The sequence below is a fragment of the Necator americanus genome, chromosome III (genome assembly GCF_031761385.1).
Source record: "Necator americanus strain Aroian chromosome III, whole genome shotgun sequence".
Lineage (NCBI taxonomy): Eukaryota > Metazoa > Nematoda > Chromadorea > Rhabditida > Ancylostomatidae > Necator > Necator americanus.
The window spans coordinates 14,552,322-14,579,869 of NC_087373.1; the positions used below are offsets into that span (position 1 = coordinate 14,552,322).

Below are 27,548 nucleotides of genomic sequence, written 5' to 3' on the forward strand. Positions count from 1 at the left end.
TTACTCATCTATGAAACCCAATTCCGGAACAGAAGGATTATGTACAAGAGAGGACAACTGAACTCGCATAGACTGTGGAAGTGGCAGAGCACGTGCGATCACTTTTCGAATAGGTAGTAGGTGTGTTTTCAGACTATCTCCATTCTCTGCACGAACTGACTCAGATTTTGGTGGGAAATCACCTTCAGAAGATTTTTGTAGAGCTACAGGAACCGCCGCAGGCAATGAAAGTGGAACAGATGCTTGCATTAGACGGGTTTCATCATGTAGCAAATCACTCTGAAGTAGGTTTAACAACATAAGAGTAAACAGCAAAAAAAGATTATTTCAATTAAGCACGTGCTGCTTGATAAATCTACTTTGAACGTGTTTTTGCGTTTTACACAAAGCTGCTTTTTCATGCTTAGCAACACAGCAACGTGTGTTAGTAAACCTATGCACTTGTTCTTCGTAAAAGCAAGCTACGACAAAATGCCAGGGCGAAGTTCCAGATCCGACAAAGAAGAGAGTAATTTAAGGAGTTCAGAATTAAGTTAATACCTTGAAAAAAGGGAAAGGAAAGGAAAAACACCTAAAGGTCCCCTACAATATTGAACTATTAGTTGCTTAATGTCAAAGCGATTGAAAAAAAGTCTTGTTAAGAGGCAAAAAAAGCAAGTATATTTTGTAGATAAAAAACATCTACAAAATATACGAATAGAGAAATCTCACATATTTCATCAGCACTTAAAAATGAATTAAAATAACTTTTTTTGTATTCACATTTTTTAAAAACTTCGAGAAAAAAGACTTTAGTTAGAGGAAATGAGCCCGAATTGTTAAATCCGGAAAAAGCCCGAATCCTTCTAAGATCATTGAGGTTTTAAGCTTTTGAGAGCAGTATGTTATACTAGTAGGTGCCGATTGCGCTTAAAAGGATCGGCGTGAAGCGCCTTCGATTAGGCAAGTTAAAGATGAACGGTTTTCCAAAGAAAGACATGGTAGCGGCGCTGTCAGTCTAGCTGAGGGTTTTCGGTAGCGAATGTATTTTCCCGAAAACCACAAAACTCACATATAGCAGTATGCTTGAGGTATTATATCCCATGATTAGAAATCCATTTACACTTTTCTCGGGCCGATCAAAACCTGGGATTTCGCCCCGTGAGTTATAAGCAAGCGTTTAAGCCAAAAAAGAAAACCAAGCACTAATACACTCGCACACTTACCAAACAACTGCACAGCTCGAACGACCAACCTTGGAGCGAGTGACCGCCCTATCCACCGCCCATTGTGCGTCAAACGCAAGCGCTCCGAAATGTTCCCGAAGTCGTTGTCGCTCAGCCAACATATTCTGAAGGAAACCGTTCAGAAAATATCAAAAGATTGATGCTTCTTATCAGAAAGTTCTTTCCTTGCCTGGATCCCATATTCATTTGTCAACTTCCCTCGCCCTTTAAATTCAGACATTTGAACTAAAAAAAGTAGATCGATACATTTGGATTTTTTTAGAATTTTTTTTAGAAACAGCAAGTAATTGGTATTAACGTGTTCTTTTTCTGCTTTTTCGATTAGAATGTTTAAAATGAAAAAAATGTTTAGAACATTGCTGACGTTTCGTAGATTCTTTATTGTTTTACAACTTTCTTAGATAATCTGCTCTTGTTTCTCTCCACGCGCTTAAAGGCTATTCCATTATAGGTAAGGAGGTGGTTCCGTCCACTTCTTCCTAATTGCCGTAAAAAACGGCCCGGAAGATGCGCCGCGTGCACAAGGCCGGCGCGCTCCAATCCGACTCATCGTAGAAAGTAGCGCCCCGGAACGCTCGAAGCAGCATCTTCCGGACCGCTTTTTTACGGGAATCCGGAAGAGATGAACGGAATCACTCTCTTTAATCAATTCAATCTACGATCCCGTATAGGCATAACCCGCCTGAAACCCGCAGCACCCCAGATTCGTGGAGTGAGGCCTTTAAGCTTTATAGTTATTTTTCCGTACAATATTACTTTAACTTTGTTTCGAAGACAAACGTGGTGATGGGACATAACCCTCTCATATTATACGACCCCCTGCCTCTTCAAAATTGCTACAACAGTGCTCCTTTTCGTGCATATCGATAAAGAAAAATTGAAAGTTGTCCGGGGAACTAATGCGAAATGTGTAATTCGGTAGCTAAGAGAAACGAAGAAACACCAAGTAGTGGAAGAAGCAAATTCGCTGAAATATTGGTATTGAAATATTTCCATTTTTACTCTATTCTATTTTTATTATAAAATCTATGAAATACTCTTAAATACCAATTAAAGCACTTTATCTAACAAACTAGAGAAGAGTCAAGTGCACAGCTCGAATAAGAGAAGAAAGGTTTAAAAAAACTGAAAAAACTCAAAATTTTGTTTCTACAGTACGACAATGGAACGACGAAGGTTTGACACCCCGCTAAGTCGAATTGTTGCGAAGGACTTAGAAACTGGAAACCATTTATAAAAGATGAAGAATTTAATAGTACGTAGTGTTCAGCAGTTTAAAAGTGGATTTAATGGAATTTGATTACCAAAAAAAAGATATCAGATTCATTAAACATTGTCGAGTTTGGAAGATCGCACTTAACTTCGTAATAAGGGGACCAAAAGAAATATTTTAGGTAGATCTTCAGAGAAAAAAAGTTTGCTATGCAAAATAGTCACACCACTGTTTCTGCAACCTTCTAACTTTTTTTTTATGAATTTAGAAGGGAAAAAGATGGAAAAATGGCATTTCTCTCATTTTTTTCACACAAATAAATTTGGAAAAAAAGGCAAAGACCTGCAACTAGCGTGATATAGCACCTGATAGAAAAAATCCTCGGCTACAACATACTGAAAGATGATTTGCTTCGCACTAAGTTACTCTGAGTTATTGCATTTTATTCAGTATCACACACTTTTCGGCGCGTGAGAAAAAATTGAGATTTTGGCAAGTTTTCAATTCCAAAAAAAATGAGACGGCGTTTAAAAATACAACCCACTTGTTCGGATAGAGGATATCAGGAAATCTCTATGTGCAGAATTTCTCCTTTCCAGATGATCTAGTTCTCTCAAACTTTAGATCGAAAAAAATCGAAAAATTCCAAATGTTTCCCAATTTCAATTTTAATTCTTCTAGTATTTAGTACCCGTTGGCCCTCTTATCGCGATGTTATTCGCGATCTCCCAGACCCAACGATTTGAGCTTTTTTGGCTATTAGATTCAGTTTAATCCTCTTCAAACTGCTGAAACTATGTACAATTAAACTCTTCAACTTTTAGAAGTAGTTTCAAATTTCTAAGTCTCGTGCAAAAACTTGACTCAGCGAGGTGTCGAACCTGCGTTGTCCCATTGCCATATTCTCATGATGCATTGTCATAACGAAATGTTGATGAACTTTGTTACTGTTCTACACCCGTAACTTAATATAATATTTTGCAATGCACGTAATTATTTGATATTATTTAATGCAATAACTTAATAGTATACAGTATTTTGTCTTGGCTGTCATGCTATCCTCCATACCTACTGCTCACCGCACATTCCCTTACGACCCCCTTCCCTTGCAACCCCTTCCTTTCACGACCCTCGATTGGAAAATCCCATCATACGCTTGACCCTGATTTGCCAAGAGGTTAGGTGTTCTTACTTCTTGGATTTTCTCTATGGATAACATCGTTAAGTAACTCCTATAAGGAATATCCTTGCTGGCTAGTTCCAGGGGACGTTTAACTTGTAGGTTCAAAATCTTAAAACCCAACTACCCATTTTAACATGCAGTTTCATAAATGTTAGAGCAAGGTCAACGTTAAACCTCAAATAAGACTCTACTTCACCCAAATAACAGAGAACAGTTTTCGTAAGTTAAATTGTTCAAAAAGGACTGTTTCCAGCACCAAAAATCTCCCATTTTTACAAAAAATTACGAGCAATCTATGATATTTTTCGCTTTTGAGTAACGAAGAAGAAAAAACAGAAAGCACAGAACGGCCCTCGTGTCACTGTGCGCAAGGATATAAATGGTTAAGCATATGAACTTTGGAACCCGCAGCATGAAATATAAGACAAAGTAGGTTAGTAGCGTTCATAGCACAATGTAAAAAGTTTTTTTTTTTTAATAATGCAACGGTCATCAGTAAAGGTAAACTACTCAAACTAAGGATGTTTTGTACGAACTAACGAGGTATTTCATCCAAAATCAAACCATAACGCATTGCGCATGCATTAATCTAGAGAGACAGTAATTATCCGATGAAAGGATCCAAAGGAATGTGGCAGTAAAAAGGACCTAAAATTGCTGCTCGCAATCCATCCGACACTCATGAAAAACACTAAAAAAATCAAAGAAAAATGAGAAAAATAAATAGAAAATTAAAGCGAATAAATAGGAAAAGTTAAGGATAAAGTTTCTGGCGTTAATCAATCCGCTTGGGATGCGCCCCCATGTTCACTTCAATTCAGAATCATTTGAGGTTCGCGAACGTGTAACTGGCCTATATACAATGGCTTGCGGTGGCCGATGTGTCATGTCAGTGATTCTATCCTCCCAGACAAGTTTGCTACCAATTCATCGACCCCGGAGGGATGAAAGGCTTGGTGAACATTAGGGCGGATTCGAACCTCCGATCGATCGTGCAGGAAGCGGAACTTCTAGCCGCTACACTACACCCGCCCCAATAAATAGAAAACATCATAAATAAAGTAGAGCTGCAGTAGAATATAAAAAAGTCTCAAGTTTCAGCGAAAAAACACGACAATTCAATAATCTTCTGAAATGTAAACTTGCAATCTAGAACGTCTCAAAAAACATTGTCGCTTACTCATACGCTGAAAAAAACTAGACTGCGATGAAATCATTCATAACTTGGAAATATGCAGCAATACTTTTCTTTTGATCTAGCAGGTCCTGCAACACTTTGTTTTTACGCATTTTGCATTACTGCTGACTTTTTTTCGTTTCTCGATGCCATTATCTATTGTGCTGTCGAAACCAAGTTTGGGATAGCGTTACACGCATGACTGCTCGGTCAGCTTGTACAGTCGGGTCAAAATGATATGAATTCGGTGCAATTACGTAAGCGACTGCACTTGAAACGGTGCGGTGGAGCGTAGCTGTTAGGATCGAAGAGGACCTTTGCTAGCACCACTCATCGTTCCAGTTCGCGATGGCCCCACCTCGATCCCAACCGCTAGTTACAAGCGCGGCCGCTTATGCAACTACACCGAGCTTTATTTCGTTTTGAGCCGACTATAAGAAATCGAATAGCCATCAAAGAGACAACAGTCTTCGTAGGATGTAATTAAAAACAAAAAAAAAATGATGGGAACACGGGCAGAAATGTTAGTTTTACGTTTTTGTTAGTTAGGTGGTGACCATCATTACAAACATGAAGCAGAGCCCCAGGGTTATAAAAACTTGTTCTCTCCTCGACCGACACAGACACCCGGTTTCACATCTAAAGAAACACTTATTGTATTTTGACTGTCGTTATTAGTGATTCTACGCGTCTCCACTCAGTCCTACCCCGGAATATCTGATATAACTTCTTCCTCTACATTCCACAACAAGTTACTCAGATGAACACTGAGCAGAAGCTGCACGAGTAATTTTATCAAAAGCACATCACGTTTAGCATAAATAAATCCGCTTCCAATCAGAAAAAAGAGTCAAGTATTTGTTGCAATCAACTTTGCTAATTGCACTTTTGCAGGTGGTGCAATAAAAACGCAAAACTTTATATTTATCCCAATTGGAGATAGGTACGGCTCTCACACACTCCCGAATGGACGACTTTTGATCTCATTTAATCGTTGTATTATAACCTTTCTTGAAACCAAAGCTTATGAAAATGACGAATAACCCGCAAACGAAGTTGAACACTACAGAGCTAAGAGAGTTGTGCCAAAAACGTTGTTACAACATGCAACCTCTCCAAATACCACTCAGAAAACAAAACCAGACATTAAGCAGACTGTCGATATGTCGTAGGGGATTGAACAAAATTTCAAAATAAGCAGGAACTTAGATAAGTGGAAACTTCCAAGCTTTTCGTCGTTGAAATCAATATTACTGACTTCTCAACTGTAGACGTTATTTTATTTTGGAATGGAAATTCCTAAACCCTAAACACATAGTTTGTAGTTTTTGGCAATTTCTCCAAGAGCAGAAATTTCATCCCTTCGAACGGAAACATTTTGCAAAATTTTAAATTCCATTTTAAAAATTTCAAATTTAAACAGTATTAATTAAAATTTAAAACATATTTTCAAGTAAGAAATACGAGAATGGTGGAAAATCCAGTCCTGAGTACGAAATAAGAATTAAGAACGAATGTAATTGGACAAAAGCTTCAAGGACCGCGTGAAAGATTCGCAACTTTAATATATTACCAAAGCACTAGTTATGGAAACACGAACTTCATTTCAGGAAGATGGAAAGCTGTCTAGCTAACATCCCAACTAGGCGAATAAGATAAGTCTTTTTGTCTCGTTAAGTCACAACATTTTATTTCTACTTGATATGCAGATTATATTTCGTTTTGCAAAACGTTTTGTGAGAAAGAGGATGGAACACTTTCTTGTTCGATACCAGAATTTGCTGTGTACTTAGTAATAGTTACTGAACAAAATGTCAATAAAGTTTGAATTTGGTATAAAAAAAGTGAAATTACATATAAACCAATAAAAAAAAAAGAGTGAATGTAATATTAACAAATGAAATATGACATAGGTGGCGCACAATGCCAGCAAGAACTCCATCGAAGGAAAACGCCGGTTGGTAATATGCGCAACTAGTACTTGAAAAAGGGGAGCACTAGAAACTCACAAACAAATAAGGAAAGAAGCAAATCAATAAAAAATCTATCGGCAACTCTTGAGTCTTGAGGTTTTTCGAGCTGAAAGTGTTCAACGGCGATGAGGACAAACAATAGAGATCCAGAGCAAGGGAAGAATTCGTTTACAAACTGTCTCCAAAAAGTATCTACGGAAATCAGTAACGCGTCGACTTACTCGATCAGCAAAAGTACACAACTGCATCCGAAACCCAAAATTTGGATTGATCACAGGCCTCTTTTTTGACAAGAACGTGAGCGCGTTAAAAAATGACATATCACACAGTGTCATCAAGTATGCAACAACCACCGTGGCGCTGCGCGAAACACCAGCCAGACAATGTACAAGCACGGCCGCTGGAACAGAACGATGCTAAAAGATGAACGATTTCCAACAAGTTCTTTGTAGCCTACAGACCCTGCTTCAGACGAGCGTTATGGATGAATTGATTGGTTGTGGCGAAATGTGATGAAATGTCAGCGGAGGAGCAATCGGAGAGTTGAATTTTAAGGACCTAGAAACAAACTTTGGAGTAGATCACCGACAACCATAAGGCGACAGACAACACATGAATAGATCGCAAAAGATACGAAAACCTAAACCTTGAGGTTTTCATGAGCGGGATGATGCGCTGTCAAATCGTGCACGGATACAATGTACTAAAAGAATAATTTAACAAAATAGTTCTCCTTCCAGGCTTCAATTTCTTTTTAGGAAAAAGTGATTCACCTGAATTCTGTGCTTTTTCAATTGGTCGACATCAGTCGCATCTCGAAGGCTACCCAAATATAGATTTGGAATAATCTCATTCATTTCCGTGCCTTAGAAATGCATAAACAGATCATGTGCATTTTAACAAGCAGGAAAGTTTCTCACCAAGCCTGCTCCTGAACCGCGACAAAGAAAATAGTGCATGTGTGCGTGATGATGGTGTGGGAGGAGCTGGACCAATCCGTCCATAGGGTGACGATGAGTCGATCACTAGCGATGAGTCGCTAGTGACCATTTTTTTGTTGAGATTCTATAATATAATGTTTTTCTCTTAAAGGCAAAAGATTAGATGATAAAAATCAACCAAAATGACAGGAATTCGGAAACAAGACAAAAGTGAGCGCAGTTGCTGACAGAAACTGATACATATCTAACGACCGAAGCGAAAAATCATTCCAGAAATTACAACAGAATTGTTCAGAAAAAGAAGGAAACTTTGAAGTTGGTATAGGTAACAGGTAAAAACTAGAGAGAATATAGAGAAAAAACCCTTAATTTCAAGAAAAGTGCGAAATTGACCAACTAATATGAAGCAAAAAGCTTTTAGAAGGAGAAAATTTAATTATTGTTCCTGAAAAAATTATGACGATAGGCCATATGGAGTTTTTTTTAGTGGTTTTTGAACGCAAACGAAGTATTAGTTATGTTAGTTGTTAGTTTTTACCAATAAAACTTTTTTGCGACGATCTTCTAGGCAAATATGAAGTTGTTACAAGAAGAAAACTGGATAGCCCTTGGCAGATCGAAAACAGAAGCAACAAAAGTGATGGTAACGTAGTACCACGATACTGAATTAACAGGTGAACGCGAATGAAGAGCAAGATGCGCAAAGATTCTCAGTACAGCGAAAAGACTTTCGTAAAACGTGGGGACTGTATCAACCAAATTTTGTTCTCGCGTACGAGAGCGGAGCTAAGCCATCGCGACTCGGATGTGCTTACGAACTAATGGGAATCTGCTCTGCAAATGGAAGTTCTACCGTAACCGGTCGCCTCGCAGACGTGTTGATATGGGGATTCACGGAACAATAAATATGACCGCATGTACTGCTCAATTCAGTATCCATTTTATAAAGAAATCCAAAAATATACATAACATTGCATAGCAACGTTTGAACATAAAAAGAAAAGAGATGCCATGGACCACACAGGCATCTCTTCTTCAGCTCAAAAAAACGTCAAAGCATATAGAGGGATCTTGTGCCTGACCAGACCCACTAAGCAACACGTGCACCACGGGGTGGACCAAATAAACACAGAAATATCGCTTTGAAGTACCGCTACAATTAGGTCGTCGTTTGTATGTTGTCATTTTTGGAATTTATGAATAAAATTCCTATCATGTATCACAATTATTACGTTTTGGGGGAAGCTACATCCATCTTTTTTTAAGGAGGAAAAAAGCCTGTTTTTTTTTTCTGGAAAGGTACGACGATAAACAAGCTATATATTAATAAAGTTCTTGAACGTAAACACAAAATTAATCGCTCCTGAAGAAATTTTATAACGCTACGCAAGGATTCTATTCTCTGGAGCAGATTGTGCTGATCGACTTGAGAGTAGAGTAACAAAAAAAGCACCTAGCACCAAGCATCGCAGTGCTACCATCTCACAACTCTATTACTACCTCACACTACTAAAAAAACCATTCAATGAGGATAAGAAAATTATTTTTTTTTTCAGCAGTTCGAGATAAGAGTAATAAATAAAAATTGACACGCGTAAAGTGTGCAGCTGTTTCTTCCCATACTAGTTGCATACATTGAGATCCTGCAAACCACGATGATGATTACATCACATAGCTACATTTCCCCACTCCTTAAAAGGACACACACAATAACCCATTTTCGATATTTTCTTGATTACGGTATTGCAAAGAAATGAAAAGGAAGAATAGGAAGTGAAATGGACGCTGCAACATAGACATGAAAAAAGACTCTAGCAAACGTTTAAAAAAAATTAAAATAAGGGATAACTTGAAGATATTAATAAAGACAACAATCTTTAACATCCAGCAATGAACAGTACGGATATAAATCTGTATTCATGGACAAAATGAACAAAAACACAACATTTCAACAAATCAAACAAATAATAATGAAACAACAACAAGAACAAAAACAATAATAACAATGTTCACAAAGGTTCTACAAACTCTAACATAAAAAGGTTAAAAAAAAGCGATGTAGGTGAGGTATAAACGTCAAGCCATATTAGTATAGCGAGTTGGCACTAACCCACTTCAATGTTTCCCATGTCATCAAGACTAGACTCCAGAAATTTCTCAGCCTTCTCTCGAATCTGAAAATTCAAGTTCCTTGAATTTTATTAGGAAGAGCGAAGACAGTACGAGGAACATACAAGTTGTCGCGATTTCTCATCGCCGTGGCGTTGTTCAGCTTCCATCCATCTTCGGAAAAGTGGGCGAAGTTTGTGAATGCTTAGCGGCAGAGCACAGGCCCTTTCCAAAACTTGCCTGGAAGGTATACTCTAAGGCGCTAATAAATAGATTTCCTAAGTAGTATCATGACAAATTTTATGGGGAAAACTACCACTTCTGGAGCTTCGGTAGATGAAAAGAAATTCAATAAATATAGATGACATCAAAATAAAGGAAAAAAGAGCACTATATATAGGTACTGAACAATGAAGAAATCGCAGAATACTATGTATTATTCCAGTAGGATGATGGGAGAACTTCGATGAAATGATGGGAGAACTTCCATCAGAATGAAGGAATTTTCCTGTCCTAAAGCATGGCCAACAAATGGTGAATTTAACAACATGAACTAACAACAAAATAAAAAAGGATGTGAAAAGCAATAATGTTCCTGACAAGAAAAGACAACTCAATCAATGTAATGATTATTCACATAGTGGTGCATAGCACCTAGAACAGAGCTCAAACCATGGTTGGTTCTAGTCTAACGTTTCAAAAAAACAGACATGGGTCGATAGAATTGTTGTGCACCATTTTACTGCGCGCATAAACTAGGACAGAACGCGAATAACAATCTACCTGGCAGCTTCAATTCCCGAATGCTTCAGGCACAGATCTGCATAAACTATCCAGACGTCGGTCTTTTTTGGATATGCTGTTACCTGAACAGAAGCTGTATGTGTAACCGAATATCCACATAGAAGAGTCAAAACAATGAGATGTTTGCAGCCATATCTAGCGAGTAAACAAGCCGTACCAAGCTCTCGAACAGAGTACAACCTCGCTCAAGGTCCCCTTTGCGAAATTCCATTTGTGCGAATCGACTGATAAGAGGAACATCTATAAAGAAAAATCGAGTATCTATTTATGTTATAGTATCGAACGAAAAGCAAAAACTGACGCCGTTGCTTGGGTACGCTAGTGAGCGCTCTCTTCATTAAATCACGCGCTTTCTCAGCCCTATCTGTTGACATCAAATGTTCACCAAACAGCGTCCACACGTCGTCTGAATTCGCACGGAATTTTTTCACCATGGTTTCGTAGATTTCGTCCGCTTCCTGGAGAGATGCTAGCGGTTAACAATCAAACAAATGAACAAACATGAACAAAATGAAAAATTTCACCTCAACTTTATCGGCTTCCGAAAAAATAGCGGCCATCTGTTTGTGTACTTTGAGCGAATCCGCATTGCTACACGCTCGTTGGAATACTTCCTTGGTTGTAACTTCATCACCATATGCCACTTCCATATTCAAATATGCTGTCCAAATATTAAAAATCTCGGCTTCTTCCCTAAAAATGCAACAAATAGGTGCGAAAATAGCCAAATAGCTCGATAAAAAGGTGGTGGCAAACCTATAATTAATGACTGTAAGAGCCCGTTCCGCTGTAGCACGTGCTTTGGTGAGATCATTTTTTTCGAGGAAGAAAGAGATGTACCTGAAAACAGAAAAATGTGGTAACTCGATAAACGAGACTTCGGCAATGCATCTTTTGAGGTACTATCTGCATCCTATTCACACAGCCGAACTTGTTTGTAACTACTACACTGCTGCAAACCATCAACTAGAAATTCTCAAAAAGGCGATTATGAATAGCAAAAAGGACCAGGCGTATAGAAATAGAAATAAGCAACAAATGATATGTTCTCGTAATCGAAAATTTCATTCATGCAGCACGACGTAGGGGAATTATGGCAATAAATGTCGGCACTCAAAATGAAACTTTAGCGGAGACATTGAAAGCGCTTTCGAGAACACAAGAAAAAAACACCTTATCCAAAGCTCTGCACAGTTCGGATCCTTTCTCAACAAACGAGCAAAGTCTTCTTGAGTCTCTGGTTGCAGATCACCTGACAGTTCAACCTCTCTGTGAATCAGTCGTCGTTCTTTTTCCATGTCATGTTCCTCCTTGGCTGTAGCGTTCAGAGTTGGAACTACTATAAAATCACGACTAACAGAAAACTGAAACATAACTCACTCATAGACTTGACGTCTTTTACACGTTCTTTCTTGACTTCAGTGAGTTTCTTTGGCTCATCAGCATGATCCAGATTATCGGTGGTTATTCCCTCAGCCCCTCCGTCGTCGCCCAACTTTCCTACTGCAGCTAAATCTTCTGGACGGAACCCAGTATTGGACCAATCAAATCCTGGATCAGGCAGCTGAAAAGACTAGTGAAACAGCTATATAACGGCGCCGGAAGCTAAACTAGAAGAAAAAATACCGGGATTTTCTCCGCTTCTGGAAGTGGATCCTGTTTCTTATATTTTGTCGGAATAATATCTACATCTTCCTCCTTTAAGCGCTTCCTATCCTGTAACGCCCACAGGAATCAATAATTTGAGTAATGGAAAAGGACGAAGTTAAAGACTGTAAGCGTTTCTTCACTTAGATATTTGTAACATATATACATATATAGCTTAGCATATGTAAGTATATATAACGTAATTATAGTACATATAAGTAAGTTTAGTGGAACTATTAAACATTAATACTTAAATATTAGTTTTAGAAAAATGAAAAAAAAAAGTTTTAGAAAAAAATAGTTCTTGGTAGTGAATCGTTTTTTTGTGCTGTAATCAAAATTGGAATAGCTATTTTTGTATTGATAGCTTATCCCACGTCAAATATGAAGAAGGCATACCGAATCCACTTCTTGAAATATATGCAATCTAAACAAGATGAGCGGCTTTTTCTTTGGACTCAATAGTGGGAGAAAAAAGCTTCCAGTATACTACATACAGCCAATTCGCTTCCTTATTAATCATACAAAGTAGTCACACTTTCAGTTCTAATTTCAGCAAATAACAACGGAAGTCAGGTGCAGTACCAGAAAGCAGTGCGAAGAGTCTTTCTGTCTCTGACATCTCTCTGACACGACCAGAAACACTTTTATAAGGAAAATGTTCACAAAAGATGAAAATCTGGAATTGCTGCTATGTAAAATGTCGTTTAAAAAGTGCTGTTGACAGACTCTCGAATTGCATCAAAATCACAATTTAGATATTATGCTATGTCACTGATTAAATGTAAGTGTCAGCTTAATTAGCTTACACTAAGACTGTTAATTATTCGTATGAAAGCTTTGCTGTTTCGCGAGTGTTGTTAGACTAGCGACAGAGCATGCCGCCGCGACGACATGTTCCTGCAGTTCTGCAAATTTGTTGACTATCGACTACGGGGGCCGCCACTCAAAAAGTGACCAGTTACCAAATCACAGAGCTGCAAGAACGCTTTTGTAGCTTAAAACTCTGCTGGCAGCCTGGGAAAGTGATGTAATGGAAGAACTGTGGTGAACAACCCACTCCAACACTTACGTTTTAGTACGATTTTTAATAATGTTGTGCGGATTATAATTAGCTTCGTTTGGAATATTTGATAAGCGCAATAAACATATAATAAGAATGTTTCGCCTTACTTTTACAGCAGTCTCTGCCTGAACAACAATAGTTACGAGAGCCAGAGAGATTCGTCCTTGAGCGTCAATCTTGCGCACCTTCACAGTAATAATCGAATTGAGGGGGATGGTCGTAATTTCTCTAAAATAAGCGACGTTTAGCAAAGAAGACCCGAAAAATACGAAAGTGAAGCTAACGGATAATGAATCTTTCGTATTCGTCCGAGAATTCCAGGTCCAATCTCAACGAAGATAGCATCTGGCATATGCTTCACTACAAATCCGTCGCACTACAAAGAACAAGTTGAAGAGAACAGGAAACCGAGCAGAGAAAAGAAGTCAAATTACCGTTAGACCGGGCACAACTTCTTTTCGGTCGACAATCAAACGTCGAGATTCGGAAAAATTGTTGTTTTCTTTTTGCTTCAAGTATGACTCATATCGGCCCTCAGCGACGACGTAGTTCCTCATTGGATTATGTTCTTTTCGAAGAGCATAGAGATGGAATATCTTAAGAATGACTTCATAGGATTAAAGAAAACATTTAAGCTCTAACCTTATTATTGCTTCAGAAATGGTTCAAAGTAAGCATAGTCCTCTGAATAAGTACTTCAAAAATTCGAGCCGAGTGTAATTTACATCAAACGTATGGCAAACACAGCGCAAAAATCAAACGTAACAACAGTATTTTTTTCCAAAAAATAAGAAACAAAGAATAAAACTTTAAAAATAAGATAAGGAGAATTTAGTATCGGTATTTGGCATCAGCAGCCTCTAGAAGGACACATATCATTGTTGTAACTGCATGAATATTAAGATTATTTAATGAACTATTATAAAGCAAACATTTTCTGAAACGGAAGATTCTAGATCAACTTACAGAATCTCTCTTGAAATGCTCCATATGAAGATGAACTTTTTCGTAATTGTTCGCAATGGCTGTTGCACACAATACAGCTTGTTGTCCATTAGCAAGATGGAACTGCACTGACAACGGATTGTGGTTCACATGAGTCACTCTTGCTGTGAGTCGTTGACCAGGCTCGAATGTCTAGAAACACTAGTCTATTTGAGAATGATTCAGTTACAGGGTGGTTACAAACCTTCGTATCAGCTTGCATGTCAAAGGCCAAAGTCAGTATTCCGTGTCTGTGAGCCTTCGGCTTCTTCACAGCGCTTAACACTTTAGCCATTCGCATTTCGCCCGCCTTTGGAAGATATTCAAACACTTCACCATCGTGTTCAGGTGCTTTGACCTAGAACGAAAAACGCTTTAATTTATAAAATACAAAACAATGCAGTACAGGAGGTGTAATGATAATGGAAATATCACAAATCGGAAGTTAGTACCGTTACCAGTATTGGATAGCCCTCGATTCTTGATTGAGGCACTGCCAAAAGTAGGCAGGAAGGGAGACCAGAGGGGTGAAAAAAAAACAGGACCTATTTAAATGAACCACACCAAATACACAGCAACAAGAAAAATAAAGAATACAGTGCTTGGTGTTGGGATACACAACGCGTTCGACTGCAATTCAAAATTACAGTTCTAAAAACGAGTAAGCGACATACACGATTATTTGTGGGCAATACCCCAACGTCCTTAGACATAGACATAAATCTGGCATGAATATCGTATCGTTATCGGTGCTCAAAAAGAATAAAGAACCTGATTGGTCAAAGACGACTTCAAATCACCGACTGTGCAGACGCTACAAAACACCTTAACACAGCACCAAAGCACAAGTTGGACGACTCATTCATTTAACTTATGACAATTAAAAAAACGGCTGTTCTTCGCACATTTTGATATCTTAAGTTGCTATTTACGAATTATTAATAAAACCTTTTGTAATCAATACTTTCAACCATTTGTACTAAAAAGATTGCCAAGTCACAAGATAGCAAAATTTGTTAATGACAACATAGTTTGCGTTGTAGGGGGTAGGCTTTTTACATGAACAAAAAACAGCGTTTTCATCAAGAGTGTCTCCAAGGCAGGATCACAAAATCCACAGGTTGAATAGGTCTCTCTGTGAATCTATGTCACCTTAAAAGCAAAAAAGAAGTACTTTTTTAGATTTGATAGTTACGTTTGCATATATTTCAAACAATTTTGGCATAGAGGGCTCGAGTGGGAACAGATCTGTAAAAAAGAAAGAGAAGGATGAGACAGAAAGCTGGTTCTAATCTAATCAAACGCTTTATGTCTCTACCAGCTCGCAGATAAACAACTCCTCACAAAACGAAAAGAAATTGTATTCACGAATACTCAATGAAGAACACACATGTACTGGAGTGAAAACAACGCTCGCAGCGAGTAATTTGCTTACACAAAGGTTTCTGTTCTTTGAACGGCAAGATGCAGTGAGAGATCTAACGAAACGAAGAAAAACGACTGACAATTTGAATGCCAATCAACACCTGCATAGGTTGGACCGCTCTAGCGATTGGCCACTGAACAACATTACATGTTCCGACACGACTTCACACGAAACACAAAAGAACCCATTTCTCAGCGTAATGAAAGCACCGGATGACAAAGACAAATTGTACTTATTTCTCAGATGTGAACTGAATAAAAGTCGTTACAATGGATAATAACACTGTGGGGAGGAAGAAAATTTGGTAGATTGCTTGCTGAAAAAAGGTTCTGTTTGGGCGCTTCAGTCAGTAAGGTACCGAATTTTTTCTCTGAGACCGAAGTAGCTTTTTCTCTGAGAGCAACATGGAAAAACCAATTTTAAAAATATTCACCTTCAATAACATACTCCATTTATATACAAGTGTGACATCTTGCAAAAGAAAGGGCATTCCACATCCTACGTCTGGAGAACGAAGATGTACAGCAAAAATAAAGGTTCATACCGTCTAAATATTTCCTGCACGGACGGGAAACACACAACATTCTCCCTAACGTTGGACGTTTCAAAAACAAAAAAAAAACCTGTCAAAAGTATCACGACCTTACGCCTAGGATCTGACCCATTTTAATGGTAGATTAGTGTTCTATACTTGCTAAGAGCTCGTGCATCTTTTTTTAAGAAGTAAAGAATCGCTCAGATAATATATAATTTCTTCTCTCGGAAACGCTGCAGACTGACAGTTAGTGCTATGGCACAGGGTGTTATTTAGAAACAAACTGCAAGCGGACAGCAAAGTTGACTAATGTTTGGTTTGAATGTGCGCCAAGAGAGCGGATGAAAGCAGAAGCGGATGAAACCAAATCGCACGCATATTGAAATATGCCGATTGAAAATGTTGGACTCATACTTTTCATATTTATAACTAATATTTCCGGTTAACCAAGTTAAGTAAACACATTCTTCTCCACATTAAACACTGGAGAAAGATAAGGAAGAAATTACCTTCAAGTCATCACTAACTGCTTCGTGAGCGATCTGACCCGACCACAGCGGATTCACCTCTACTCGAATATTCTTATTCTTTCCATTTTGATGAGGCGACACAAAACATCTGACCACATCTCCTTGCTGAACAGAAAATAAAACATTTGGAAACTCTTAACTCATAGCAAATTTATTCAACTAGACACATACACTGAAAACCGTTTGGAATGCCACTGCACTTGCTTTCTTACGCGACTCCGACATTTTTGATTCTGCCATTGTCAACTCAGCGACACGCACCTGACATTTCGAAACAGTTAAAATTACGAGATTAGATAATATCTCAGAAGTATGTTTAACGCGACAAACCTTTTGATCGCCTTTTTTAATCGCAACAAAATTTATAATTTTCACGACAACGTTCTTCTTGAGATTTCTCCTGATAAACTCATCGAGAGGAGATGAATGTTCCATTAAGAGTCGAGAAGGGAGCTCAGATGCGTGCAAACGGCCTAAAATTCCAAGTTCTAGTTGAAGGTTTCACAGATTTAACACCGTGTAGGCATCAGAACCACAATATTTTTACAGTCATCTATTCAGTCTTCATCATGAAAAGATGCATACAGCAATCGGTGTGGGTAGGAAACAAAGTTAGATACAAAAACGTTGTTTGAACAAATTAATTACCGATATTGCCTCCAGGTAATTCAATCTCAACAGCCAATTTGCCGTGGTCGTTACGGTCGTCGCTATTCCATGGTCCAACTACAACACCAGTGTACACTCCGAGATTCTTTACACTTTTAGTACGAAGTCCCTAAAATCACAGCATATGGGTTCAAAAATAACATTTACAGTAGTGCAAGTCTTGTTATACGAACACCAGACGAATTCGCATTGCATATTTAAATTTATAAGAAGCTTCAATGTCACTGGAAAGCAGAATAAGGAGGGGATAATTCTAAGTGGAACAATTTTTTATACCTTTAATTACACCGAAGTTCTAAATTTGTCTCTTATTTCCAATACTGCTGATCTCTCCATACTGAGAAAACTTCGTTGCAACACATGTATTTCAACCTATGGTGCGCATTTCTAGCATTATGTCCCAAATTTAATACTTGTTCTTTGCAAGATTACTGTCACCTTCAATTTTCATGCGAATTCCCTAGTATTTGCTGCGCAGTCACTACCAGTGCAGACACTACCACATCTCTAAGAATGAAAACATGCGAACAGAAAACAAAATGCACGCGCACAGGCGCACCTCAGCAATAAAAGCAGCTCAAATTTTGACCACGACGAAAACTTAATTACTGCATTTGCAGCAGATGGTAGGAACACCTTAGCTTTACGCGACGCAGAAAAATGAGTTAAAAATGAAAGCGAAAAACGAACCAGTTCAGATTTCGTCTTTTTACGACTGTCTTCGTGCTGATCATCTTTGGATTCTGACCTCTTCCCTAGAATTATTTTGATACTATTGTGTTTTATTGACACTAATAACGATTCCAAATTCGTAAAGCGAATTCTTCTGAAGTGCTGTAAACGACGTTGCTGATGAACCTGATCATGAAACTCGTAATAACAAACAACATAAAACAAAACATAACAAACTAGTCTCTGCACGTGAGGGTTATACGAGGTACATGATCATAAGTACAGTTTACTTTCAGAGTAATACCGTTTTTAGTGGCCAACGAATGCTGTTGCAAGCTACGTCTTTCACCTTTAAATCTCCATCCAGTTTTGGAGATCAACTTTCCTCGAAATTTTCTCTTCAGAACAAAAAAAAAAGTTGTTTCTCTAACACGAAGTAACATCAAGAGGTCAATATTTCAAGAAACAATTCACGAAAATCAAAAATGACCAAAATAATTAAATAGCTTCAGTACTTGGATACTATACTTCTTTCAAATTTAGGCTTACTAGTGGAAGGACGAAGCCCAATGATGCTTTGTTTCCAATTGCAGAGAAATTTAGTTTGCAAAGAACTTTAGACATTATCTCACCTGGAAATGTTTGTAGTTTCGGTGCTGGGAATAACTTCGAAATAAGATTCGCATCACCATCAAGGAAACCAATGCACAAGTTATCCGACAGTGAGATGGGATCACTTATTTTCACATTATCCCCGACAGATACACGTGCTGAAACAGCTCTTAAAAGTTTAAATTTTAATTTGAAGCTGAAGGTATTAAAAAAGGTACAATGACTATACTGCGACTATGACATGAAATGGAAAGCACCAATGTTGGGAAATCAGGAAGATCTAACTGTTAACGCAACACAATATTTCCTAAAGGAATTAGAACAGCAAGAAACTAAATTACAAGAATTTCCTGTGTACGGGAATATTCGCAAGCGCTCTGGGAGAAAAGTGAAACTGAACTAACCATTCTTGACCTCAACAACTTGATTTGGATGGAATCTCGATGGTACAAAGACCAGGCACTTCTTAGTACTTGGCAGCACACAAATATAATCACGTTTCACCAACACAACGCGACACATGGAATCGCTCTCCTGCAAAACACTGATGCTGCACATGAACGAAACATGTAACACAATAAATAAGACAAGACCTCTCGTTTTTTCTTTGCTTTTGATACCTTTACGTCGGCAGAGTCTACCATGACCAATTCTGCGTCATTGCGAGGGAACACGTAGTCAATAACAACACATTTGATTTTGTTGCCAACCTTGGAAACGAAGAATATATACGTGGTCGATTTACTTCAGAACTTTTCGAAATTTTACTACCTTAACGTCATCGTTGTGGTTCCCTTTACGAACAAAACCCGTTTGCTTGCCGTTGAACGTTACAAAAAGAACTTCGTCAACGATCTGAGAAATAGTCGCGACAACATGGGAACCTAGAATAAGGATTCACTTTGAAAAACATTTTGTTCGCGATGCTTTAGAATGCGACAAAAAATAAAAACAATCATACCTGGTGCCGGTAGTTTCACAGTCGACCACTGAGCAAACACACAAATTTCTTCAACACAGCACCTGAGCAGGTGTAGAGCTAGAGAAGCGGATGGAGAGAAAGAATTCGATGGCAAATGTTCACCAGGTGAACAGTCCGCTAGCTAAAAGATATGTCTCATTTGTTACTTTTTCAATTCAATTTCATCAATTTAGGCGCTCATTAGTATGATCACAAGCACAACCTTGAAGATGTTTTGAAGGAAAGCGGAAAGTAAAATTTCAAAAAATATACCTTCAGACTAACGCGGAAAGTCTTTTTCTCGTGATGTATGCTACGGATCCGTCCTACTACAGTTTGGCCTATTTGCAATCTAGACGCTCCCTCCAATCCTGAACGACCGAATCAGTAGCTTTTCGAATACAAATGATTTACGTTGCAACTCGGTAACTTTTTTTGTTTCGAAGAAATCGTGATCATACCTTCATCTACGTCTACATAGGCCACTTTTCCAATTAAACCAGCTCCTCCTGCTAACTCAACATAAAGACAGTTATTATCGTCCACACGTTGTAGAATGATTCCGCAAACGATCTGCAATGAAGAAACGCTTCTAAAAGGAAAGAAGAGATTGGCAAGCAGCGACTTAAAAGAACACCACAACTTTGCTATCAAGAAAAGTTGCCTCAACCTTCTATACAGGAAAACCAGAACTTTCTCGCCAATTGCAGAGTCAATTTGTTAAGCTCCCAAACAGCTAAGAAAGGGCTTTCTTTAGTTGTTTCAATTAAAAAAAGATAAACTTTTATTAGAGATAAATATAAGAGATAAAAAGATAAATTATATGCTAGTAGTTGGATACGGGTGTGCTTCTAACAGTGTCACGGCGATTACGGGATTCTCTTGTAAGCGTACACAATTCCACAACCGAAAACGTCAGCTGCTTTATGAAAAACAGCCGCTTGAGATTAATGGCTGACGAGTTTGTAAACAATATCACCATTATAGTTCAGAATTTCTGGCGATGTCAAATTAGCGAAGAATGCAGATGAAAAATTAAATTGCCGACATACGTAATAGAAAATATCTTGAGGTTATCCAATACGAAAGTCCTGAACAATAAGAAAAGTTTAAAAAAACAGAAAGATAGATGTTGGACCAGAAGTGATAGGTATTTCCCTTTTCTAAATAATCCAACCAAAGAAACGTCGGAAGAAACTGATATTGAACCAATCTCATAGCTCTAAACCATCTATGTATAACTCCGTTGCTGCTTTCCATAGGATTACTCCACAAATGCAAAAAAAAAAAAATCTACGGTGAAATTAAGAAGGCATAAATAAGTAGTCAGCATAAGTATCGGTGAAAACACTACGGTCACAACGTAATTGCTAACAGTCCTCTCACCAACAATGACATACACAAGGTAGAATTCTAGAAAGAACTCGAAAGAAATCTTGTGGACGTTCGTATTTAGCAGAGGTTCCTGTTCATGTCAAATCTGTCGAATACTCAAGTCCTCCTCGGGTCACCACAAAAGCGGACTATTTGATTTTTTCCGACTGAAACGTAACGTAACATCACATCTGAGATCACAGCTTATATCGCTTTTCCAACGAAGTTCCTGTTGAGAAGGTTCGAGGGAGAAATGAAGAAATTTCATGAAGGTATTAAAAAAAGTGGCGGGCAAAATATTAGCGTATAATCGAAAAGTTCATGAAAACCATAGTATATTCGAATAATCAGAATACTCGATTGTAAGAAAAAGATGGAAGTGGATTTCTGGAACTGCCAGTGGCAAAATTACACGTTATTGCTGGTTTTTCTCATAAAATAATCATTAATAAGGGACATTAGAGAAAGTTGCAAATATTTCCGCAAATAAGCATGATCAAAAAGTGGATAAGATGGTTCACAACGCGGAGAAAAGTACACAAAAAGCAGCACGAAAACAACTACGAGAAACCACAACTACAGAATACAAACCTGGCCTTGCTTCAGGTCATCAAACGATTTCGGGACGTTCATTCGGAAGGTTTCGAGCCAAGCGCAGACTAGACGCTTCGATGTGAACTAAAGACGTATCAGATTAACAGATTATTACAAAGTGAGAACGAATGAGAAAAAAGGTTCAAATCAATCTCAATTTCAACAAATCATTTAGTTCTCAACGGGTTGCGGGTGACGATGTTGGCTAATAAACACGGTTTTAACCCCTCCTCTGATTTCTGATAATTGATACAACGTTACCAGTCCAACCATTTCGTTATCTTGTCGAACTCATGTCGAGATATTTAGGATTTAATAGGCCCTTTAGCATGTGCTACACCAGAACGACATTTGAAAATGAACCATTTGATAATGGCGAGTAAAAATAGTGCCCGCAACGAATGTAAGTAATACGACCATAGAAAGTAACAACATCCCAGGATTCTTTTAATGCCAAGTTGCGCCTACCCGATTCATTCCACCAAGACTTCCAAGTGGTGAAACAGGGTGTACTTTCATCCCAGACCGAAAAACTTTGCCCATAGTCTCAACAGGCGAATCCAGTGAATCAGACACGAGATTGGCCGCCAAAGAGCCTTTAATCGAAGGTTGCTGAAATGCTGAACTAAGCACTACTTCGTATTAATTCTAAGAGATAGATCTTTTGCGAACATACAGATTCGAGACGAATCATGGCTCTCTCGGATCTACGTCCTCCCACCAAAGACTCGGTTACTTCGTCTATCACCGCAGTGAATACGTGCTTACCGTCCGAACAAAAATCAACTTCCTGCAATACATTTCACTAAACAAAATCTTCATCTCCAACATGATGAAGAATTATGAAGAGCTGACCTTGGGATGTAGAACATGACCTGAAGCAACCTGCGAATCATCCAGTAGAGCAAGGACCATTTTTTTCTCCAGAGGATCCACAGAAGTGACTCGTACTTCCAAAACTTGTCCCATTCTGTTTCAATAGACTAACATAATTTACATTTTTTTCATTGGAATGTAAACAAAGAAAAACATGAATGAAAACAGCTTATGCAGACGCCTCACTCTTAGAATGGTGTTCAAGAGACATCTACTTACTACTACAAGGGAAATTGGGGAACCTTCATCCTCGGTCGAACTTATCATAATCCCTTCTCTCTTTCGATGTCAACCACCCATGCCACCCCCCAAACCCTCACGTTAAAATTTTGTGAACGATCTCTTACTTGCAAATGTGCTCCCCAATCGCACATTCAAGAAAGGACAACTATCATGATCCCTTTGTATCTTTTCCTATAATTTCTTGTACCGATCTCTTACTTTAATTCATTTCCCAGTTTTCTCGCTTCGTTAGCCGCCAAAAGTCCTCGAACAGTTCCAAAGAACTGAAGAAGAGCTCCTCCTGTGGGCAGGACTTTCACGATGATACCGACACTGATGGCGCCTTCATATTTAGAATCGTAGGACGATATTAGCGTCCCCTACAATTAAAGTAGTTGCATATTAATGCAGTTCAACGCGGAATTTTCAACAAAAAAAATGATAATGCAATGATGAAACAAATATTGCGAAGAATACCTTGTAATTAACAAGAGACTGACGAGCCGTTAACCAAGCTTGTTTCTTCTCTTCGTTTACAAACCATACACGACACTTGACAGTGGACCCTAAAAGTCAAACCAGCGAGAAATATAGAAGAAAGATACATGGAATGAGGAAAATCGGAACGTAAAATCCAAGTAGACCTACCAACGTGGAAAGCTTTCTCCAATGCAACCGCTTTGTCGGATGCATGATCAGCGGGAATGAAGCCTTTTACAGTCTCACAAATCGATACTTGAACCCCGCGTGGGTGAATGTCAGTCACCTTAGCATCCATTAGTTCACCTGGTACAACATCCTTAAATAATTTTGAAGTAGCTGATCATTTGTAGTTAATTACTACTAGAGAATAGTACACTTATTCGAAAAGAATCCTACACGAAACAACTTAGTCTGACCTTGTACGATACAACCTTCTGAGCAAGCATATCTTTTCGAGTAGATACTATCATACATCGGTCGGCATAACGGAAATTCATTATGCGGCACATATGCTCAGATCCGATCGAGTAGAATGACTCTTCAAGAAAAGATGTGTGAAATATCATTCAAGGGAAAGTGCACAATAAAATCGGCTTCAAAACAAAAGTGTACAATAACATAACAATAGTATAGAAGGAAGCGTTACCTATTTCCTCTGGCTTATTGAGATATTTTTTGTAGGCAATTGCAGTCACCAGAGGAACTTTACTGTCATCTGTAACGGGTAACGAAAAGCACACCAGGAACGTTTGAGGTACGACATCGATCACAGTGCATTTTACACGATCGCCAATACTATAGCCCTGGAAAATGAGAGGATCCTAAAGGAAAAAGGAAACAGAAAAAAAGAAATGCTCTTTCAGAAGTGAGAAAGTTCGATCTTCCTTGAATCTTTGCTTGATGACTGAATTTGTCGATTGTCGATGAGAGCAAGAGCCAAGATTGTTAACAGTCTTTATTACGGCTAACGTTTCCGTGTTGTCGGCGAAACAGGGCGATCCCTTTGTGTTCGTATTAAAGAAAATATAAATGAGATGAAACAATCGAGTGTAGCAACCTTTCTCGGAGCTCATCGCAGACATTGTCATGAAAATCCTCTTCTAAAAGGGCTAAAAGTCCAAAAATGAATAGAAAGGAAGAGTGCATAGTCGTGAACAGCGAGCTGACTCCTCAAGACCTTTGATTTGATCTAAGGGGTCGTAGGCGGGTCGCACCCTAATCAGTATTTGCGGAGTGTTTCCACCACGCCGAGGTCCGCTAACATCACGGCTACTTAGGTAAGAACAACGTTCTCTTTTGGTGTTTCGGGACTCTGACGAACCCGACGACGCCGAAGCGCTAACCGCAATAAACACTGAAAAATCTTGGCTCTTGTTTCACACTGACAATCGACGAGTCTTAGACTCCACAATAAATCTATCCAAAAGAAATGGCATGAATGTTTTTAAATAACAGCAGCTTTATATAAGATGTAGTTAGCTTTGCACGGAGGAAAGGTCCAACTTTACCAATCCTTTAACTACTCCTCTACTCAAATAGAGGAGAAGCTGCGCTAGTCATTTAGTAGTTTAACTAAATAGGCATGTTTAGGCTGACTACTTACAAAAGATAGGATGACACTTCATAAGGTTAAAAAAATGAGAAAAATTTGAATTATCGTCTCTCCTGTAGTCCCACCACCTCCACAGCTGGACTGGTCGGCATGACTCATCAGCTGGGTGGGATACGCAAACAACGATACATTAGAACATGTGCACGCAAAGGTCCACAATGCAGCAAACAACGAAACAAGAATTCTGCGATGGATATCAACCTTGGAAAATTATTGGTGTTGTGAGTGTCCAAATGACTGAGTTGTCTGAGAGAGAATGGTAGATTTTTAAAGTAATAATATCTACTACTATTACAATACCATAAAATTCCTATGATAAATTAGCAAACGAGTAAAAAATCGAGTATTCAGCGATGAATGTTTCTTTTTCACCGTAAAAGGAAAATCAGCTCGCTTCCATTTTAAAAATTGTGGCCAGTTAAAATTTGTAACGAGTGAACATTACGCACGTAAATGGCAAACTGACCAGAAACGAAGACCTCTTCTCAGGCTTGCTAATAGCAACAATATCTGGATGTGCAGATAAAACTAGCAACGGAGTGTTCTGCTGACAAAACATCACTACACACCGCAGCGCACGTCCAACTCGAGTAATATCACTGCGTAGGCGAGGTGGTAGATGACTTTTAGCGACGAAACCTCGAACACCTAAACGCAAATGTATAATGTGAGGAGCTGCTTTAAGAGTATCACACAATTTACTACTTATTCATAGCTATACCGTTTCCTAGAGTTACGTAAATCCCCGCAGTAACTGCGGGCTCTGGATCCGGTTCGCATTCGACGATCGTACCAGGCATAAGGTGGTTCAACTGCAGATTTTCGCATGCTTCCAAGCTGAGGTTATCCTAAAAATAAGTGTCACAACAACAAATAAATAGTTCAAGAAAACAAATAAGAAAATGGGAACAAAGAGTGATGGAGTGCGCACCTGTTCTACAAATGAAGTGACCACTATGACTCTGGAGCTTTTCGTGGAATCAACACGAACAAGAACAGGTTGACCTTGTTCAACAGGGCGTTGTTGGTTTTTTCCAGGAAGAAAAGCCTGCACGGACTGAAGTCCAATATCGAGCAATGCTCCTGTACACCAGCTTTGATTGAAACACACGACAAAAAACAAAAACAAACACGCTTAGTGCTTGCGAAAGACTACCTTTCTCCTCCACACTTTCTACGGTAGCATGTAACACGAGCCCGCGAATGAGTGTTGCAGGAGACAAATGAGCATTCAACTTCGTCGGATCACAGCTTACAATTGGCAGAGAAGTGGTCTTTTTCTTACCACCTAAGCTCCGTTTCTTTACTTCTGAAAAGAAAGTGAACAGCACCTTAGCAGAAAAGTTCCCTTCCTGCAGTAAGAAATGTTAGTTGAGAAAAAGAACAGATGGGACAACAAATACTCCTTCTTAAAGACACTAACATGAAACGTATAATTTGATTTCTTACCTATTTGTGAACTCCGTTGTATTACACGGAATGGAACCAACTGCCCAATAATAAATGAGGATTCCAAAGAAACCTTTTCCTGTTTCAACATATCTGTGAACTTTTTGGACACCTAAAAGAATCGGTGATACAGGACTACGTAAGAACACGAAGTCAAGAACGAGGACTATGTCCGCACCTGAGTAGCAGGTAATCTGACACGACATGAATCCGCCGTTTCCATTAGTACATAGTCTTCATGGATCTGTAATAAATTTCATACACACAATCGAAACTCACTCTTACTTATCTTACTGAAACAATGTTAACGATAAAAATAAACCACTTCGAGGTAGCAAACTTGTAAAACAGAAATGTGAACTCAATAGTATATTCATTTCCGGCAGTCATAGGTGTGATAAGGAGGAGACGGACCCTCCTCAGGTGAAGGGAGTCTAGCTCGTGGGGTGCAGTTCAAGTGAATGGGGTCCCTTCGCCAACCGTACAAAAGTGAAGGGGGTCGGAACACCGGCTCCGACTATCGCATCTACGCCGGCAGTAATAAATTTGCGAAATTCGAATTCACATAAAAAACGTGAGATATAACTATGCACCAGTGCTCTACAAATTTCAAAAATGAAAGATCAGATGTGTAGCATACTAAAATCGCTTGACCTACACGGTACTGCTCTAGTAAACCACAAACCTCTATGACAACACCAAGACCCATAACTCCTTCTGTGAGAAGATCCAGTGAGATCGGTTTGCTCCATACTGCCGCTTTTTCCTCTATTATTCTTTTCTTAGCAGGTACCTCTGAAGACGTTCCCGCTGTTCCTCTGGATTTTCGCTAAAACTTGTTCAGGGAATCAGCAAAACATAAGAAACAATAGAAACCGTTATCTTCACTTTATTTTGCTGGAAAGAATGACTTTGAAAGAACTTTTCACAAGACTACAGCTTTTTTCTACTACATTCAAAACTGGAAATAAATATCTGAAAAAAGAAAAAGGATTCTCATTAAGCTAATCGAGACTCCGTCCACATATCAAAATATTTAGCGGAACAAACCATAAAGATCTTCACATGAACAAACCTTCTTGGTCACACCAAATAACTGATTTTCTTCATTATGAGATTTTTGTGAAGTTCCCGATTTCTCTGCACGTGATTTGGGAACAATAGGAGCGCCACCTCTGGGGAAATCGATCTCTTTGTCCAGAACACCCAT

At 38.7% G+C, this 27,548-nt stretch overlaps 1 protein-coding gene across 2 annotated transcripts; it reads right to left on the reverse strand.

Moving 5' to 3' along the window:
- RB195_009599 (uncharacterized protein) lies at window positions 1-27,548 on the reverse strand (the record flags this gene model as incomplete). 2 transcript variants are annotated; one of them, XM_064190218.1, is made up of 52 exons in its annotated part: window positions 1-279; window positions 1,206-1,212; window positions 1,281-1,330; window positions 6,994-7,172; window positions 7,234-7,330; window positions 7,419-7,475; window positions 7,546-7,637; window positions 7,693-7,837; window positions 9,828-9,887; window positions 9,948-10,062; window positions 10,606-10,688; window positions 10,784-10,866; window positions 10,928-11,084; window positions 11,151-11,319; window positions 11,383-11,466; window positions 11,800-11,941; window positions 12,007-12,190; window positions 12,253-12,342; window positions 13,447-13,567; window positions 13,624-13,715; window positions 13,774-13,935; window positions 14,306-14,476; window positions 14,529-14,681; window positions 16,794-16,919; window positions 16,986-17,075; window positions 17,145-17,287; window positions 17,463-17,592; window positions 18,174-18,238; window positions 18,788-18,925; window positions 19,172-19,301; window positions 19,361-19,477; window positions 19,539-19,651; window positions 19,729-19,870; window positions 20,002-20,099; window positions 20,190-20,301; window positions 21,694-21,780; window positions 22,165-22,308; window positions 22,373-22,486; window positions 22,552-22,666; window positions 23,014-23,174; window positions 23,272-23,360; window positions 23,443-23,593; window positions 23,694-23,815; window positions 23,924-24,080; window positions 25,356-25,537; window positions 25,611-25,737; window positions 25,821-25,972; window positions 26,046-26,198; window positions 26,339-26,450; window positions 26,517-26,582; window positions 27,024-27,167; window positions 27,414-27,548. In XM_064190218.1, the coding sequence occupies 52 exons, from the start codon at window positions 27,546-27,548 to the stop codon at window positions 1-3; spliced, it is 6,387 nt and encodes a 2,128-aa protein (XP_064047800.1). The 2 variants fall into 2 exon arrangements, with proteins under 2 accessions (XP_064047800.1, XP_064047801.1); XM_064190217.1 differs by lacking the exon at window positions 1,206-1,212 and having other exon boundaries at window positions 1,235-1,330.